The 20,144-nt window shown below is 49.9% G+C and overlaps 1 protein-coding gene across 1 annotated transcript in view; it reads right to left on the reverse strand.

Annotated features, from left to right (window-relative positions):
• Nucleotides 1-3,200: 3,200 nt before the first annotated feature.
• The window catches only part of cdc42ep4b (CDC42 effector protein (Rho GTPase binding) 4b), a 20,980-nt gene continuing 4,036 nt past the window's right edge, over nucleotides 3,201-20,144 (reverse strand). The window contains exon 2 of the mRNA XM_084456397.1: nucleotides 3,201-4,548. Within this exon, the coding sequence (XP_084312523.1) occupies nucleotides 3,329-4,330 (1,002 nt within the window). The 5' untranslated portion in view covers nucleotides 4,331-4,548 and the 3' untranslated portion in view covers nucleotides 3,201-3,328. The remainder of the gene's footprint in view (nucleotides 4,549-20,144) is intronic.

Raw genomic sequence — 20,144 nt, forward strand, 5'->3', positions numbered from 1 at the left:
TCCTAAAAGGTTGTGTTCCGTGTCCCCATTGGTGAAGAATAGCTCACAGTGGCCCACTGTCGTAGACTACAGTGGAAAACCAACACGTTATAGTAGAAACATAGAAAATCCCTAATTTGGCCCATTCCCATTCAACAGTACGAGACCTGAGACATCAAGAGATCATACTGCAGCACGTAAATGTGTCCAATGCAAACAAACAACATCCAACATCATGCTAATGTCATCCCATAAACAACAACATAATTATGGCATACTTGGCAAACTTCCACCCAACCATTTAAATGTGAACTCTACTGATCTCATGATACATATGTACTCTCTGACAAAGCACTAACATACCACTAAGTGACATCACATCCTGACATTATGTCCCCCAAACATACATTATCAAGTATGCCCTCTTCCCCCCCCCCCCCCACACACCCACACACCCACACACACACACACACACACACACACACACACACACACGCACACACGCACACACGCACACTTCTCCACCAATACCATAACACGAAACTCGATCAGTGCTCTCCTGGGGCACATATGGCAGCTATGACTTCCTGTCACTCTTGAGAAAGGCCATACATGGGCAGGGGAAACAGCAGGCTGGGGCTTCCTGTTTCATCTCAGCAGATAACCATCTGGAATAATGAATGTGCATGCGTGAGGGTGGTCATTGATTACAGGCCAATCTGTCCGCTCTATTCATGAATTACAGCTCTGAGAACAGGTAATTGGTTAATTGAATCTGCCCCTACACAAGGCATGGCTCAGTGGAGAGGAGGGGCACATAACCACTCAGGACCCTGTATTCTCTCTAGACCCCATCTCCGCTCTCAGACGCCTACCCTGTCTCTCTGCTCACCTGCTGAACCCATCAGACTGACATACAGGTATGTGACCATTTCAACATACCACCACTACTCTGAGAAATATGACCGCATGAGCACACCACCATTACTCTGAGAGATATGACCACATGAACATACCACCATTACTCTGAGAGATATGACCACATGAACATACCACCATTACTCTGAGAGATATGACCACATGAACATACCACCATCACTCTGAGAGATATGACCACAAGTACATGACACCATTACTCTGAGAGATATGACCACAAGTACATGACACCATTACTCTGAGAGATATGACCACAAGTACATGACACCATTACTGTAAGAGATATGACCACATGAACATACCACCATTACTCTGAGAGATATGACCACAAGTACATGACACCATTACTCTGAGAGATATGACCACAAGTACATGACACCATTACTCTGAGAGATATGACCACAAGTACATGACACCATTACTCTAAGAGATATGACCACATGAACATACCACCATTACTCTGAGAGATATGACCACATGAACATGCCACCATTACTCTGAGCGATATGACCACATGAACATACCACCATTACTCTGAGAGATATGACCACATGAACATACCACCATTACTGTAAGAGATATGACCACAAGAGCATACCACCACTACTCCTTCTCAAGAACATACCACCATTACTCCGTCTCATGAACATACCACCATTACCATTACTCCGTCTCATGAACATACCACCATTACACTGTCTCTGCTCTAGGATGTTTTCAGCATTTGCACAACAATACAAATAATATCAGAATTTATTTGAAAAGGACACTTTCCCCCAGAAAACATTTGTTTTTGATTTTTTTTTTATGCATGAAAATTAAAATAAGTCTAAAGTGACCAGTAAAACAAAATGTCTGATTCTGTACTAATGTTAGCGTTGTCAGCTAATACAAGCCAGATGATGGCATTGCTAGCAGATGACGCATGATTTAGATCAGCATTGAGAGTGTGTGTGTGTTTGTGTATGTGTGTTTGTGTCTATTTAATCTATTTATCAAATAGACCAACCTAACCCAACCTAATGTTGTCCACCCCTAAGGCCTAGGTTGGCTCACTATGCATTAATACAACTGAAAAATATCACCAGAACATCCACCATAACAAAAAAAAAAACACTCAAAATCACGATGACTTAACAGTGCGCATACAGTTAGTATGATCTGTCCCTCATGAAAGCAACAAAAAAAGGATGACTCGATCTCCAGCGTGCTTGACAGCTGTCTGTGAACACAGCACCACTGTTAGAAAGCTGGCAAAATGGTGGAAATGATAAACTACTGAGTTCGGATATGGGCCACACTACGGGGCCAACTAATCAATAATGTATGTACATAAATGTAGTAAACATTGCCTTTAATCGGAAAAATAAAGACGGACAAAAGCAATAGTGTCTATGCCACCTCTCACCAAAAACACATCAGCCCAGGATCTCGCGCTCAAGCACTACGCTACTCTGAGATACAATTCTGGATTTCACCCCTCTTCCTTTCCCTCTTCCTTCCTGATAGCCTGTGGGAAACTAAAAATGTTCAGTTGGTGACCTCCCGTGACCTCTCACCTCCCACATCCCACCCTCTGAAGGGACTCCCCCCCTGGTGTCCAGGAGCAGGAGAACAGGCGAGGCTCTAACCCCATACTTTCACTTTCAAAGAATGTGCAGGTCATGGACATAGGTTGGCTTCCCCTTCCTCATGAATACTTTGTTGGAAAGGCCAGTAATGACCGACTATGAAAGGAAATCCTCTTAAAAGTGGTAGAGCATAATGTTGGAGAGATCCTAAAGATGTTCCACCATGAGGATGAACGCACACCACAGTTCCAAAAAGCACTAAGGATCTCTGGGAAATATTCCAAGAGAACTGTCAAGGAGGAATCGGGGGAATAAATGTGACATAGCATGATCCGTACTGAGGTATCTTCCAGTGACAGATCGTAGCTTTGAATACAAAAGAAACCCTAAACTCCACTACTGGCCTTCTCCCACTGCTGGCTTGTGACAAACAAGATATTCTCACTTCAGTCTCTCTCTAATCTGCCTCCAATCCTTTCTTTCTGTGGTTGACGCTGGAATTCATTACTGGTCTGGAGTAAACGGACTCATGGGACAGGCATTTTCATTTCCATGTAGATCTGGAGCCGCCGCCCCCAGGCACAGCTAGTTCACATACCACCGGCCACAGTGGAGTGAACGAGGCTCAATAACAGATGCGGCATGTGTTCGTAATGCGGTTGGTATTGCCTAGTAGAACAAGGCTTCGGACTTTTCATTTCAGTAAATCCACAGTAGAATCTGAAGACATGCTCCCCCCTCCCCCCCCCCTCCTCCTCCACAGCTCCCCCTCCCAGCCAATACTCGTCCGCCTGTGTGCTCAGACAAACAGCATCCTTCTTGGGGGGTGTTCAGCCCCTTCCTTACACCCGGATCTCATCATCGTCCTCGTCCATGAAGGAGAAGTCCCTGTCGTTCTCCCCCCGTGGCGAGCTGTACTTGGCGCTGTCCGTGTCGCCCTCCTGCAGGTGGCCGAGCGGCTTCTCTTCCAGGGCGGCGGAGCCGGAGCTGGACACGGAGCAGCTGTCCAGGTGCTGGTGGTGGTGGAGGCTCCTGGTGTGCAGCTCCGGGGTGTAGGGCTCCACCGCCGCCTTCTGCTGGTAGGCGCTGCGCGGGGGCCTGGCCGGCGGCCGGTCCTCGTCCTCCGTGGTGGGGGGGCTGAGGGGCGGGGAGCCGCGGCCCTCGCTGCCCTTGCCCTCCTCGAATCCCAGGTCGTCGTCCTCGTAGCCCTTCTTCTCCATGACGCTGAGGATGTCCCCCAGCATGGAGGGGCCCAGGTCTATGTGGAAGGACATGATGGACTCCGCGTGCTTCATCCCGCCGCCCCGGGACATGGATGGGGGCAGGTCTGTCAGCTCCCCAAAGTTGCGCTCGTCGAAGTCCGCGTCCAGGGCCGCCATCGCCGCGGCTCCGTTAAGCGGCTTGCCGTCGACCTCCGAGAGCTTCTTCATGGGGCTGGAGGAGGCGCTCTTGGGCAGCCGGCTACTCTTGCCAGCATCCTCCTCGTTGAGGTACGGCAGGGAGATGGCAGTCTTCACGAAGTTGGGAGAACCTCCAGGGGGCAGGCCGCCGTCGTACTTGTCTCCCCGGTTGACTGACTGGGAGCGTTTGCTGCTTCTGAAGGTTCTGGAGAGCAGGCCGGGCTTTGGTCCCGGGGAGCTCTGCTTGACCTCGGGCTCGGGCCGGGGAGCCTCCCCTGATCGCGTGCTGAGGAAGGATGTGTCCCCGAAGGCGTCTCCGCCGCGGCCCACGTGCATGGTGTGGCGGAAGTCCCCCAGAGGAGCGCTGATCATCTCGGCCGTCAGGTCGGCACGCGACCGCCGCTTGGACTGGGAGTTGGACACCAGCTGCTTCAGGATAGGCATGGTGAAGTCTCTCAGTACGTCCACACGCTAGGAAATGGGTGAACAAACGCTTGGTTCAGAGCAGAGAGAATGTTATTTTTGGATTTGTGTGTTTTCAAGTTCAGTCAGAAACTGTGAGGGATGTGGTCAAGGCAGATGTAGGTCCAGGTGTCTGGTGCACACAGCCATGGTGGTCAGGCCTGATGTCCGGGTCCAGTGAGTCCACCAGGTAGTCCCACCTGAGGAGAGACCAGAAAAGAGACCAATTAAAAACAAATCACAAAGAATTATATAAACCAACCCTGACACTCAAACTTGGCAGGCTACATGGAAACTAGAAACAAAACAAAGAACTTTTTGCTGTGGCATTTCATTCCTTTGGAGAGGGACCAAACTACTCACAATGCCAAAGGACATCAACCATTTTGAAAAGCTTCAGTGCAGTCTGGGTACAGGGAACAAACAAAAGACGACTTGCTCTCCATCACTTTTTTTTTTCCATCCAGAGAGTTCAGCATCAACTGTGGAAACTTTTTTTTGCCAGGGCTTTGAAATAAAACCACACTTGAGTGGTTCCAAACTCCAGCTCTAGCATTCACATACTGAGGTCTGGAAGGGTATTATGTAATGGGAGAGGGGTACTTTGTGAAGGAATGGGGTAGGGCTCTTTCTCACTGAACCCCCCTAAAACCCTCCTCTGCCTGGATATAAAGTAGGTCACAATCACATTTAAGGCTGAACGTACCTCAGTGTAACACCAACGCAGGAAAGTCTACCTTTAGTATTCATGCACCCGAGAGGTGGAACTGACTGCAGGACTAAAGCTGGACCAACTTGTCTCTCTGGAGAGGTTCAAGGTTATAATTGAAGCTGTGCTCCATATGAACTGTACATGTTTCTTGTAGTCTTGTTTTTATTCTGGGATCTTATGACTTCTTACTTATGACTTGATTTTATGTTGTTTTGTTGTATCATGTTCCTATTTTGTATGTGTTTTTATTGTAATCAGGGTGACAGGGTGACTTACTCTCAATTGTCTTCCCTGAATAAAGGTTTGGATTCAATTCAAGTAATTCAGTAGTGTAATATATTTGTCATTCAAATGTTTTGGTGCTGATGGCACCTCTTCTGTATTCTGAAAGTGTACAAGGTACTTTCACCAGTGACTGAGCTTCCATTCTGGGGTGTCTGTACGGCTATCGGGCTACAGCGCCATATGGGCCTGTTACATAAGCACAGAGTCACAGGGTCCGGGGAGAACCAGGCCGCTCCAGCGGACAGAAATTAAAGAATGAGGAGGAACTGCATTTCTTCAGCTTCAGTATCCATCCATCTGCTCCAACTCCTCTGTCACCAGGAGATCAGATCTCTCCTCTACTCGCTCCTGGCGTCGTCTCTGCTCGTCTGTGGCTCTGGCAGCTCAGGATTAAAGAGGATGTCAGAAGCCTTCTAAAAGAGGATCTATCCTCATATCAGAACCTCTTAGATCTCCAACATTGATCTGCCAATGACTCAGTAAGCCGATAATATATGTCGTTTCAGGAGGAGTGCTAGTTCATTTAGAGCCAATCTGTCCTCAGGTCACCATTGACCCCGACCCTGAAACCAGATCTCATAGCTGCCAAGCAGGAGCAAGTTGAAACAGCCCAGAGCATGCTGCCCATGTGACATCCACAGAAATATCAACTAGCTGCCAGGCGCTATCCGCTCGTGTTTTCAGACTTTAAGCCCACACTCGGGGTTGTGTTCGTGCCCTCTGCTATGCATGAATGAATGGGGCCTCAGGCAACAATATCCCAAAGAAACGTCACCCTCCAAAAACATTTGCATCTCCGATAACAAGAGACCATTCAGCCCAGCAAGGCATCTGTAGCACTAGGGAGAACAGAAGGGGTTTTGATAGATAAGCTAACCCAGATTTTGCTCTTTTTTTTCAAAGGACGGAACGTCCCTGTGGAGAATTCAATTCTCTTGTGTGCCAACTGCTGTGGTTGGACCTCTTTATTGAATAACCTCACACAAGCCCTCCCCAGTGTTTCAGCTTGGGTGAGTGAGAGTGTGTGTGAGTGAGAGTGTGTGTGTGTGTGTGTGTGTGTGTGTGTGTGTGTGTGTGTGTGTGTGTGTGTGTGTGTGTGGGAGGGGGGGGGGGGGTTCTGCCCCCTCAACAAAGAATCCTCCTTTACACAATAACAAGGACAACGGCTATGGACAGCAGGACACATCTCACAGAGACCGGCGTGCACTTGAGGAATGTAACAGCTTTATACGGACTATCATGGTTAAAGTTCACACTTTTGGCCACAGTAACTAGAAAGTGTTTAGCTATTGTGAAAAAGCACTGGCCTAAAACCAACCGAGTGTGGTAGAATTTAGCACTTTACAGCGCTGGGCCAATAGCCTGCATTGTGTAGTAGGCAGCGAAGGCCCCTGGAGAAGGGATTACGCTGTTGTATTAGTGAAGGATGATGATCTATTATTAACCTGGCAGGATATTATTACACAACTCACTTTGCATGGTATTACTATCCAGAACATTCCAATCACAGCCTGGCGTCCTAGTATGCCAGCTCATCTACAGCATGCAGCCTTTGTCCGTGGCCTGACAGTTTAACATGACCAAGCAGAGACCAAGCCCCTTACATAACCACGGTGGCACTTTTCACATGTTTCACATGTTGGCCAATCAATCCTAAGGCAACAACACCAATGTATTGTATGAAATCTTAAACTAAGAATAGAGAGAGGAATTAGCTAACTCTTGACTGCAGTTTATACTACCTACCAGGGCATAGGGCGCAGCTAGAAAGACTTTGCACCCTTGATTCAAGTCAGTGTCCTCAACGCCCTGCCTGACCAGCTGACTCATGCATCCCTGGCCTCACATCAGGCCACACCCCCTGGACTAACTTCCTGTCTGGTAGCCACAGAAGCTGCCTTGATCTCCTCCAGGGTGAGATCACCTTTAACAGATGGATTAACCCACACAAGAGAGCTGCCTTGATCCCCTCCAGGGTGAGATCACCTTTAACAGATGGATTAACCCACACAAGAGAGCTGCCTTGATCCCCTCCAGGGTGAGATCACCTTTAATAGATGGATTAAGCCACGCCACCGCTCCCAGAAGCCAGTCTTCTCTCTCCCGGCCTGCTGGCACCATACGAAGGGATGGGACAATACCCACGAGGCCTCTGCTACCGGGGGAAGGCTTTTGATGTGACACACACCATTACAGGACACTCACTAGAGGATAAAGGATCTCAGTGTGTGCTCAAATATCAAAAAGGAGCAAGCCTCACACCTTGGGTCATCGTAGGAAATGGCCCATTTGAGGCATTCAGGGGGCCCAGGGTGTGTTGGGGGGTTGGGGGGGGGGCGTCATAGCCCCCATGCCGCCCCAGGTCCCATCACTGTGTGCATGACAAAGAGGGCTGTCATATTCAACTCCACCCTTTCAACGCACTTTCACATAAATCATGAAAGAATACGCTATGAGAAGCAAGGCAGACATTCCACAGTTCAGCATTCCAAACCAACACTCAGTTGGTTCACTCACTGCTTTAGCTTCAACCAGGGAACATAAAACTGCAAAAGTTTATGTTCAGCACCATTTCACATAAAGAGTAAAGTCTAGACAGCTAGAAAAATAGAAAAGCAAAGCTGGGTCATTTGGTTTGCCTTGGACGTCACACCCGGGTACAGCAGTGGTCACATATGGTCTGGTCTGACGAGCGCTCGGTCCACAGCTGGGGGCTAAACTCCACCTCAGCGTCTTTCACGTCCTCAGAGCTGGACGAGCAGGCAGGCTATGCTAACGTAGCTACTTAGCATTACACAGCTAACAGCAGCAAGACTCCAGAGAGAACACACAAACATGTCCGATTTAAATTAAACAATGCAGGAGAAATACATGGATGCGCAATAAAACTGTGTGTGTGTGTGTGTGTGTGTGTGTGTGTGTGTGTGTGTGAGCACTATGTGCTTACATTTCCTTTTGGCTTTGACTCTTTCTTTGACTTCATGCATTAACCAACATATTCGCCAGCATTGGCCATACGTTATATACTGCACTCAAAGTGTCAAATGACACCAGAAGATCCAAATTAAGACAAAGGCAGTCTTGAGAACCAATGGCCCATAGGAGAGAGGCAGTGAGGCCTAAGAATGAATGATTAACAGCATTGTATGTCGCCCTCCGGCTCCCACACACAAGATGACATCACCACCATCACCACAACGCTCTTCCAGCTACTCCCCTGGATCAGAAGCCCCTCCCTCCTCCAGGGTTCCATGCCGACGGCCCCCTCCTCCCCAGCGGACGCAGAGCAATGAGGGGCTTTAGTGATGATGTCATCTGTGCTGCCAGCTATCCCATCCCCACACAGCTGGACCACCTCAGAGATCAACCAGCAGCCAAGCACCAACTGTCTGTTACCATTCTCTGGTTTTATTTTGAGGGCATTTTAATTTTACAACAGAAAAACAGAGAGACCATAACTTATTTACCAGATGGAAGCTAGCTCTGTTGTAACAGGAACAGAGATAGCAGCTGTTTTGACCTAGCCTCTGATGTGTGATTGTGTGATATAAACACCACACACACATTACACTCTGTACACTCTGAATATTTCACCGCACTCCATTTTGTAGCTACACACCACAGACCCCTCCTCTAGACCTGGCCTAGCCCCTCCTCCAAAGCCTATGCAACAAATGCCAGTTTAGATCCTGTTAGCCCATTGCTAGCTCCAGGCATCAGAGCTTCTGTTGCCTTGTGGCTGTGTGTGTGTTAAACCTCCAAGCCCACCATGCTGTACCTGACACCTCACTGTCAACTCATTAGCCTGACCCTCCTCTACCTCACTGTCAACTCATTAGCCTGACCCTCCTCTACCTCACTGTCAACTCGTTAGCCTGACCCTCCTCTACCTCACTGTCAACTCGTTAGCCTGACCCTCCTCTACCTCACTTTCAACTCATTAGCCTGTCCCTCCTCTACCTCACTGTCAACTCATTAGCCTGACCCTCCTCTACCTCACTGTCAACTCATTAGCCTGACCCTCCTCTACCTCACTGTCAACTCATTAGCCTGACCCTCCTCTACCTCACGGAGGGCTACACAGCGTCCGCTGAGCACCTCATGACACTGTGCCAACTCTCCCACCACCTCCTGTCAAAGCCTCCAGCTAAAACATACCCACAGTTGACATTTCAGTCAGCTTGCATGGTCAGTCTGGCCTTCCCCTCTGTTATTGTGTATTATTAAAATATCCACCACTCTGGAAACCAGGAAACGTAGGCTACAGCTAAACGACTGGAAGTTTCCGAGAGCGGTGTATGATACTGATGTCAACACCAACATCAAGGATTATGTAATAATGACCATGTAGACATGTTATTCCTCCTGGTTTTACGCCATGCTCTGTCTGTGTGACAGGTAAGGAAATACAGTATAAACCATTGTTCCCCCATAATTGCCACCTGTCTCCGCTTCGACCAGCTGGACCTGTTCTCCTACACGTCTGCTGGCTGACTCAGCTCAGGGTAACCCTCGTATGGCCACCGGCAGGAAACGGGTAGAGGGAGAGGAAGCAGAGGGAATGTGAGAGGGAGGAACGGAGGTGTAGGCCTCGGCCTGCCGGCTCGTCTGGCTATCAAACATGATCTCTGGGTAAACAACAGCAAAACAGGGAGGTGAATGAAGGATCCGTCCCTGTAGCTGTGGTTTAACTTCCACTACAACCTGGATCTAAAATCAGTTAGAGAGAACAGCCAAATTATGTGTAGAAATTGATGAATGCAACCCGAAACACACAATCAGTCCTGTACCAGGATCCAGGCAGAGGGCAGAGGTGAGGTCCTACCATCTCTCAAACACAACAGTCCTGTACCAGGATCCAGGCAGAGGGCAGAGGTGAGGTCCTACCATCTCTCCAACACAACAGTCCTGTACGAGGGTTCAGGCAGAGGGCAGAGGTGAGGTCCTACCATCTCTCCAACACAACAGTCCTGTACCAGGATCCAGGCAGAGGGCAGAGGTGAGGTCCTACCATCTCTCCAACACAACAGTCCTGTACCAGGATCCAGGCAGAGGGCAGAGGTGAGGTCCTACCATCTCTCCAACACAACAGTCCTGTACCAGGATCCAAGCAGGGGGCAGCGGTGAGGTCCTACCATCTCTCCAACACAACAGTCCTGTACGAGGGTTCAGGCAGAGGGCAGAGGTGAGGTCCTACCATCTCTCCAACACAACAGTCCTGTACGAGGGTTCAGGCAGAGGGCAGAGGTGAGGTCCTACCATCTCTCCAACACAACAGTCCTGTACGAGGGTTCAGGCAGAGGGCAGAGGTGAGGTCCTACCATCTCTCCAACAGAGTCTAGTCAGCGTGGGCTAATCTCTATAAGCTCTCCTCCTGTGTGGATGCAGAGAGGGCCCTGACAGACAAGTCTGGACAGCTGACTGAGTAAATACTCCCCTCAGCAGGAACACTCCTGGGCCTGTGTGTGTGTGTGTGTGTGTGTGTGTGTGTGTGTGTGTGTGTGTGTGTGTGTGTGTGTGTGTGTGTGAGAGAGAGACAGAGAGAGAGACAGATTGTGTGTTCCTAAACTCATGTGAACCCACCTGTAAGCCCATGACCGCACACACAGAAACAAACCAAAGAGGGATTATGGGTCATAGTGTGTTGAGAAAGAACAAATAAAGTCAGCATGCCTCATCTAGACCAGGCTCTCTCCCTCTCACACACACACACCCCTCCCAAAATCCCAAAATACACACATTCCAGCATCCCCACCACACACACACACACAGCTCCTAAAAACACACACTTTCCAGAATCAGAGTCAGATTTCATTTCCCTAGGTATGTTTTTACACATACTAGGAATTTGTTCTGGCATCCCACCACACACATATGCACACGCGCGCGCGCACACACACACACACACACACACACACACACACACACAAACACCCCTCCCAAAAGCATACACATTCCAACACCCCACCACACACACACACACACACCCCTCCATCCATATCTACGGTCTGAGACATGGTCTACATCCACCTCACATTGCCTCACATCGTCTACAGTGTGTTGTGTTGTGTTGGCCTGTTGTTGTTATCTGGGACTGAGCTGCCTTCTCTGCTGTGATGACCTGCTGCACATGCCAGCCACGTGGCCATGTGAGGGGGGTTAATCCTTCAAATCCCTCCCTGGCGGCGTGATCCTGGACAGGACAGTGTGTAGTACAGTCCTGGTGTGGTTCAGTTCTGGGTGGGCGGTGGTTATGTTTCAGAGTGCCAGGAGAGAGGAGAGGGTGGCTGCCCCCCCCCCCCCCCCCCCCCCTAGCAACACCACGGGGGGGAGGAGCGCGGTCGGGAGGGCGAGGGTGGCACCGCCCTGGCCTGCCTCCCAGGGAGTTGGTGCCCGGGCGGGCAGCAGCCTCTTCGCTCTCCTCCCCTTTGCCAAGCAGAGAGACGTAGAGGAAGGCTGCCAGTGTGTGTGTGTGTGTGTTTGATTAATCTCTGAACCCCCTCCCTCTCTGTGCGCTGGCGGCAGCTCTCTCTCTCTCTCTCTCTGCTCATTTTTTTGAGGGACCATCTATATATTTTCTTCCCTCCAAAAGGATGAACAGGGGGTTCTACAGAATGACCAGGCCAATGGCTCTGCCTGTGGGGTCTACAGACCGATCAGGTCAATGGCTCTGCCTGGGGGGTCTACAGACCGACCAGGCCAATAGCTCTGCCTGGAGGGTCTACAGACCGATCAGGTCAATGGCTCTGCCTGGGGGGTCTACAGACCGACCAGGCCAATAGCTCTGCCTGTGGGGTCTACAGACCGCCCTGGCCTATGGCTCTGGAGTCTATAGACCGACCAGGCCCACGCATGGCTCTGTCGCCGGCAGTCCACAGAGATCATCAGAGCATCACCAGAAAGATAAGCAGAGGCAGATGGCAGCGCAAGGCAGTGTCTGTTCGTCTGGCACAGCAGTTACCGCCGATAAACACATGCTTACTTACTTGCTTAAAATCGGCGGGAGGCTTGTCACTGTGACTGGAAGATAAGTGACTCTGCTCTGTGTTCACTTCTCAACAGGTCCTGGCTTTTTACCCCTCCCCCCAAACACAGCAGCCCCTCTAACCCCACAGGACAGGATCATAAACTCCACGGGGGAAGATTTAACAACTACAACACCAGTCAACAAAACGCCCTCCATGACGAGAGCCACGCCTCCTCACAAAGAAGGAGCAGGCAGGCTCGCAGACCTGGCGCCCGTTCCTCCAGCGGGGCGATAGTGAGCGTTACGCACCCAGCAAGGCCCGGAACACGCCTCGTTAGCGTAATTACACACCTGCTAAATTTACCACCCTACACCGGTGTTTTATAATGCCTGGTGTGTGTGTGTGTGTGTGTGTGTGTGTGTGACTCCTACGGAAAGCCCCAGCCAGTAGGCCCAGCAGATAGGATCAGTTACAAGTCAGCTCACCTCCTCTGGACAGCTGGACGGTGACCTGTCCCGGAGTGACACAGGGACATGTGCCAGCAGTGAGAGGAAGGGGGCGGTAATGGGATACAGCTGACACCATGGCCTTGGTCCAGCCAGGTCAGCCGGTGTAGCCTGGTGCTGTACATACATGTGCTGAATCAGCACAAAGAGGCTGGAGGTGTCCCCTTTAATGACCAGGGACAGTCTAGCACCAACACACAGAGAGGACACATCCCCTTTAATGACCAGGGACAGTCTACCAAACCAAATAGAGAGGACACATCCCCTTTAACAACCAGGGACAGTCTTCCAAACCAAATAGAGAGGACACATCCCCTTTAATGGCCAGGGACAGTTTACCAAACCAAATAGAGAGGACACATCCCCTTTAATGGCCAGGGACAGTCTAGCACCACCACACAGAGAGGACACATCCCCTTTAATGACCAGGGACAGTCTACCAAACCAAATAGAGAGGACACATCCCCTTTAATGACCAGGGACAGTCTACCAAGCCAAATAGAGAGGACACATCCCCTTTAATGACCAGGGACAGTCTACCAAGCCAAATAGAGAGGACACATCCCCTTTAACAACCAGGGACAGTCTACCAAACCAAATAGAGAGGACACATCCCCTTTAATGACCAGGGACCGTCTACCAAACCAAATAGAGAGGACACATCCCCTTTAATGGCCAGGGACAGTCTACCAAACCAAATAGAGAGGACACATCCCCTTTAACGACCAGGGACAGTCTACCAAACCAAATAGAGAGGACACATCCCCTTTAACGACCAGGGACAGTCTACCAAACCAAATAGAGAGGACACATCCCCTTTAATGACCAGGGACAGTCTACCAAACCAAATAGAGAGGACACATCCCCTTTAATGACCACGGACAGTCTACCAAACCAAATAGAGAGGACACATCCCCTTTAATGACCAGGGACAGTTTACCAAACCAAATAGAGAGGACACATCCCCTTTATCGACCAGGGACAGTCTACCAAACCAAATAGAGAGGACACATCCCCTTTAACGACCAGGGACAGTCTACCAAACCAAATAGAGAGGACACATCCCCTTTAACAACCAGGGACAGTCTACCAAACCAAATAGAGAGGACACATCCCCTTTAACGACCAGGGACAGTCTACCAAACCAAATAGAGAGGACACATCCCCTTTAACGACCAGGGAGAGTCTACCAAACCAAATAGAGAGGACACATCCCCTTTAACGACCAGGGACAGTCTACCAAACCAAATAGAGAGGACACATCCCCTTTAACGACCAGGGACAGTCTACCAAACCAAATAGAGAGGACACATCCCCTTTAATGACCAGGGACAGTCTACCAAACCAAATAGAGAGGACACATCCCCTTTAACGACCAGGGACAGTCTACCAAACCAAATAGAGAGGACACATCCCCTTTAACGACCAGGGACAGTCTACCAAACCAAATAGAGAGGACACATCCCCTTTAACGACCAGGGACAGTCTACCAAACCAAATAGAGAGGACACATCCCCTTTAACGACCAGGGACAGTCTACCAAACCAAATAGAGAGGACACATCCCCTTTAACGACCAGGGACAGTCTACCAAACCAAATAGAGAGGACACATCCCCTTTAATGACCAGGGACAGTCTACCAAACCAAATAGAGAGGACACATCCCCTTTAATGACCAGGGACAGTCTACCAAACCAAATAGAGAGGACACATCCCCTTTAATGACCAGGGACAGTCTACCAAACCAAATAGAGAGGACACATCCCCTTTAATGACCAGGGACAGTCTACCAAACCAAATAGAGAGGACACATCCCCTTTAATGACCAGGGACAGTCTAGCACCAACACACACACACAGAGGACACATCCCCTTTAATGACCAGGGACAGTCTAGCACCAACACACACACAGAGAGGACACATCCCCTTTAATGACCAGGGACAGTCTAGCACCAACACACACACAGAGAGGACACATCCCCTTTAATGACCAGGGACAGTCTAGCACCAACACACACACAGAGAGGACACATCCCCTTTAATGACCAGGGACAGTCTAGCACCACCACACAGAGAGGACACATCCCCTTTAATGACCAGGGACAGTCTAGCACCACCACACAGAGAGGACACATCCCCTTTAATGACCAGGGACAGTCTAGCACCACCACACAGATAGAGGACACATCCCCTTTAATGACCAGGGACAGTCTAGCACCAACACACAGAGAGAGGACACATCCCCTTTAATGACCAGGGACAGTCTAGCACCAACACACAGAGAGAGGACACATCCCCTTTAATGACCAGTCTACCACCACCACACATGCATTCAGGATGAATCACAACATCTGAACTTGTCAAATACTTTAGAAAAGAGACACAGTTTCAGGAATCAGGAGGTGGGAAAGTCCCCTCACCACCAGTATGCACTGTCACCAGCTCCCATCCACTCCTGACTCCTCCTCCTCCTCCTCCGCTCCTCCTCTCCTCCTCCCCTCTCTCACCAGCTCCCATCCACTCCTGACTACTATCTATCAGCTCTGTCTCCTCTCCTCCTCCTCCTCCTCTCCTCCTCCCCTCTCTCACCAGCTCCCATCCACTCCTGACTACTATCTATCAGCTCTGTCTCCTCTCCTCCTCCTCCTCTCCTCCTCCTCTCTCTCACCAGCTCCCATCCACTCCTGACTACTATCTATTGGCTCTGTCTCATCTCTTCCTCCTCCTCCTCTCCTCCTCCTCTCCTCCTCCCCTCTCTCACCAGCTCCCATCCACTCCTGACTACTATCTATCGGCTCTGTCTCGTCTCCTCCTCCTCCTCCTCTCCTCCTCCCCACTCTTACCAGCTCCCATCCACTCCTGACTACTATCTATAAGCTCTGTCTCCTCCTGCTCCTCCTCTCCTCCTCCCCTCTCTCACCAGCTCCCATCCTCTCCTGACTACTATCTATTGGCTCTGTCTCATCTCTTCCTCTTCCACCTCCTCCTCTCCTCCTCCTCTCTCACCAGCTCCCATCCACTCCTGACTACTATCTATAGGCTCTGTCTCGTCTCCTCCTCCTCTCCTCCTCCTCTCCTCTCTCACCAGCTCCCATCCACTCCTGACTACTATCTATCGGCTCTGTCTCGTCTCCTCCTCCTCCTCCTCCTCTCCTCCTCCCCTCTCTCACCAGCTCCCATCCACTCCTGACTACTATCTATTGGCTCTGTCTCGTCTCCTCCTCCTCCTCTCCTCCTCTCCTCCTCCTCTCCTCCTCCCCTCTCTCACCAGCTCCCATCCACTCCTGACTACTATCTATCGGCTCTGTCTCGTCTCCTCCTCCTCCTCCTCCTCCTCCCCTCTCTCACCAGCTCCCATCCACTCCTGACTACTATCTATTGGCTCTGTCTCATCTCTTCCTCCTCCTCCTCTCCTCCTCCTCCTCTCCTCCTCCTCTCCTCCTCCTCCTCCTCTCCTCCTCCCCTCTCTCACCAGCTCCCATCCACTCCTGACTACTATCTATCAGCTCTGTCTCGTCTCCTCCTCCTCCTCCTCCTCTCCTCACTCACCAGCTCCCATCCTCTCCTGACTACTATCTATTGGCTCTGTATCATCTCTTCCTCCTCCTCCTCCTCCTCCTCCTCGCCTCCTCCCCTCCTCTCTCACCAGCACCCATCCGTCTCTGGTTACTGACTACTATTAGGGCTGGGACGATTCCATTTATCCCAGACGCACTGTCTATGGGCTGTGTGTGTGTGTGTGTGTGTGTGTGCGGTTGTCCTGATTAGTATCTATGGGCTGTGTGGGTTTGTCATCTGAGCAGTGTCGCAGCTTTCCTGGAAACCATCAAGAGTTTCTCTTTCTCTTCAGCGGACTAGCCTTTCTTCATGTGTGGCTGTGTTTACATGTATGTGTGTGTGTGGGTGTGTGTAAATGGTTCACATACCAATGGTGGCAGCTGCCATGCAAGGTGCTAGCCTGCTCATTGGGAGCAGTTTGGGGTTCAGTGTCTTGTCCAAGGACACTTCGACATGTGGAAAGGAGGAGCCGGGATTTGAGCACCAACCCTATGATAATTGGACGACCTACGCTACCTCCTGAGCCTCAGCCCCTTGTGTATGTGAGTGTGTGTGTGTGTGTGAGTGTGTACGTGTATGTGAGTGTGTGTGAGTGTCTACGTGTATGTGAGTGTGTGTGAGTGTGTACGTGTATGTGAGTGTGTGTGAGTGTGTACGTGTGTGTGAGTGTGTACGTGTGTGTGTGTATGTGAGTGTGTGTGAGTGTGTATGTGAGTGTGTGTGAGTGTGTACGTGTATGTGAGTGTGTGTGAGTGTGTACGTGTATGTGGAGGGGGGTGGGGCAGTAAGCTCAAAGTCCGTCAGCAGCTCCTCACTCCCAGGCACCCTGCATTGCTGACAGACAGGCGTGCTGCAGGTCAAAGGTCGCTGTAGGATTTGGCCCAGTTCCACACACACACAGTCACACACTCTTCCCAGCACAGAGACCCTCTCTCACTGACACACACACACACACACACAACACCCTGCCTGTCCCCAAAGCCTCCGGAACTGAAGATCCCGCAAAGTCACAGTGAGAAAGAATAGAATGGACCAAAATCAACAAGAAACACAGCGGGACCCAGGAACCAGTCCTGATGGTACCCCCAGAGAGAACATGATGACATACGCACGCACACACACGCACGCATGCACGCACTCACAAACATACACACACACACACACACACACTCACACGCTCGTACGTGTTGTGTTGTGCGAGTGTGTGTATTTGTGTGTATATTTTTGTGTGTGCACTCGTACATGCGTACGAGCGCACACACACACAGAAATATACACACAAATGCACACACACTCCCACACAATCACACAAATACACACAAATACAGCAATACAAACACACACACACACACACACACACACACAGACTGACTGACCCAGCATACTGTCCAGAAATCCACCCTCATTCACACAGAGCTAATTACTTATCGAGATTCTAGCCAAAGCAGTGAGAAAGACGATGATATGATATGAACCAATCAGATGACAGTACTGAGTAACTGCTGACTGTGCAGACGATGTCACAGGACGGCCGTACCGTCTGGGATGGATCCAGCAGAGCCTCGCTCCTGTCCCGACCCCCCCAGCATCAGCAGAGCGCTGGATGGGGGGGGGGGGGGGGGGGGGGGCGGGGGGCACCACCTGTTCCTCCCCCAGCACGCAGGGACAACAATGGGACACGGCCTCCGACCGACCAGCTGCACTCCGCTAGTCACGTCACGCGAGTTCACATTCACAATACATGACGGGCTAGTCTAGCCCCAGCAGACCGCCCAGCCGACCATGCGGCTAGGCCCTATCAAAGCAGTGTGTGTGTGTGTGTGTATGGGGGGGGTAATGCCATTAGTTAACGCTTCACCACATCCTTAACAGAGGCCTATATGAGAGCAGTCACAGATGTCGGAGCATACGGAAGGTCAATTCAACCCTGAATCTAATAGCTATTTACAACAAAGACTAGCCACTCTACTGCCTCCTGTTGCACCCTTTCAATTGCAAGCACACTGGGCGTCAATAACACAGGCCCCGCGAATCACCGCCTGGCCATCACAGAGGCCACAAACTGTTTCAGTTAGCTAACTGGATAGAGTCTGTTAGCTCTAACAGGATAAAGTGACTATAGTATTTAAGTGACATATTTAAACTGAACGTTTGGGATCGTGACACTTGCCTCCGGCATATGGGCCTCATGTGACTGCTCTTCAGAAAGCTGAGGTTTGTGCGTGCTAGCGCTACTGGCTATGATGATGACACATGCTCCGAAACTGGCGGGGCTGTTCAGGTGACAAAGGTGGCAAGGTTCCAGACTCCAGGTGTGTCTGGCGGTGATTGAGACGGAAATACTGTTGTATTATCACTGACAGCCCAGCAGAAACCACAGAGAAGACTCCAGACATCTGAGAACGCCAGACTCAACCAGATAATTGTCTCAATGTGGGATCAGCTCTTTAGAGACCAGGCATGATTAGAAGGAATTATCTGAACTGGTTGTACAGCTTTCAACTTGCATTGTCTACTCATAACAACGTAAGATGTTGCTAAAACTGTTGCTATAAGTTTAGAAAGCTCTCGATACAGGTCAGGCACCTGAATACATGTCAGGCATGCTTTTAAGATACACGCCAAGTAGGTCCCTGAGATCCTCTGGCACTGAACTTTGAACTATCCCTGGAGCCAGGACCAAGATACATGGGGAGACAGGACCAGGAGACATGGGGAGACAGGACCAGGAGACATGGGGAGACAGGACCAAGAGACATGGGGAGACAGGACCAGGAGACATGGGGAGGCAGTCTTCAGTTTTTACGCCCCCAGCCTCTGGAATACCCTCCCAGAAAACCTAAGAATGGCTGAAACTGTGGGAACCTTTAAGCGACATCTTAAGACATCTTATTAATCTCACTTTCATCATGTTTTTATCTGTTTTGATGTAAAAATAAAAAAAATAAAAACCTTTTATACTCACTTTAATTTTAGTTTTACTGTTTCTTCTCCTTTACCATACATGATCTGTCCTGTTTTATTTTCTTATTTTTATCTACTATTTTAACTGTATTTTTATTTATTCTCTACAGCACAGTGTGCTACATTTACTTGTATGAACAGCTATGTAAATAAAGTTGACTTTGACTTTGACTTTTGAACATCAAGTTCTGTAGTCGTCATAATTTAAATCCATAGGCAAGTTAGGCTATCCGAGATTATGTTGGACCACAGACCGGTACGTTTCCTGTCCAACAGGTTATGCACGACTTAGCAACCTTATCACATGGCTGATAGCAGTAACCAAAACAGGCCTGTGTTTGAGGAGTACTGTAGCAGGTGCAGCAGGTACTCCACAACGCAGAGCAGGGCTAGAACTCTGAACAGAGTAAGAAGGTTGAAGGCGAGGCCTGTTCCAGGGCTGTAACCGACCCCACTAGGGTTTCACCGTGGGAGAGGCACATCCTCTGAGGAGGACTGGAACCGGAGAGAGAGGTCAGGTTTCCGAGGGGTTCAGAACCGGCTGACAAAACCTGCCCATCCTCAGGATGTCCAGCACACATTCAAGTTCTAACGGTTGAAGAAGAAAAAAAACATGAAAACTACAAAGATGTCTATTTGAAGTCAAGTCAAGTTGTTTTTTCCATGTAGCCTGATAGCGGCTCAGAGAGGTGGACACACCGTGTCCTCGGCATAGAGTCTCCATGTTCCAGGCCTCTGGGATTTGCTGAAAAGAAAAAGTGGTTCCTGTAATTGTCCGTGACACAACATTCCTCCCCTGACAG

Source organism: Borostomias antarcticus (assembly GCF_949987555.1).
Source record: "Borostomias antarcticus genome assembly, chromosome: 22".
Classification (NCBI taxonomy): domain Eukaryota; kingdom Metazoa; phylum Chordata; class Actinopteri; order Stomiiformes; family Stomiidae; genus Borostomias; species Borostomias antarcticus.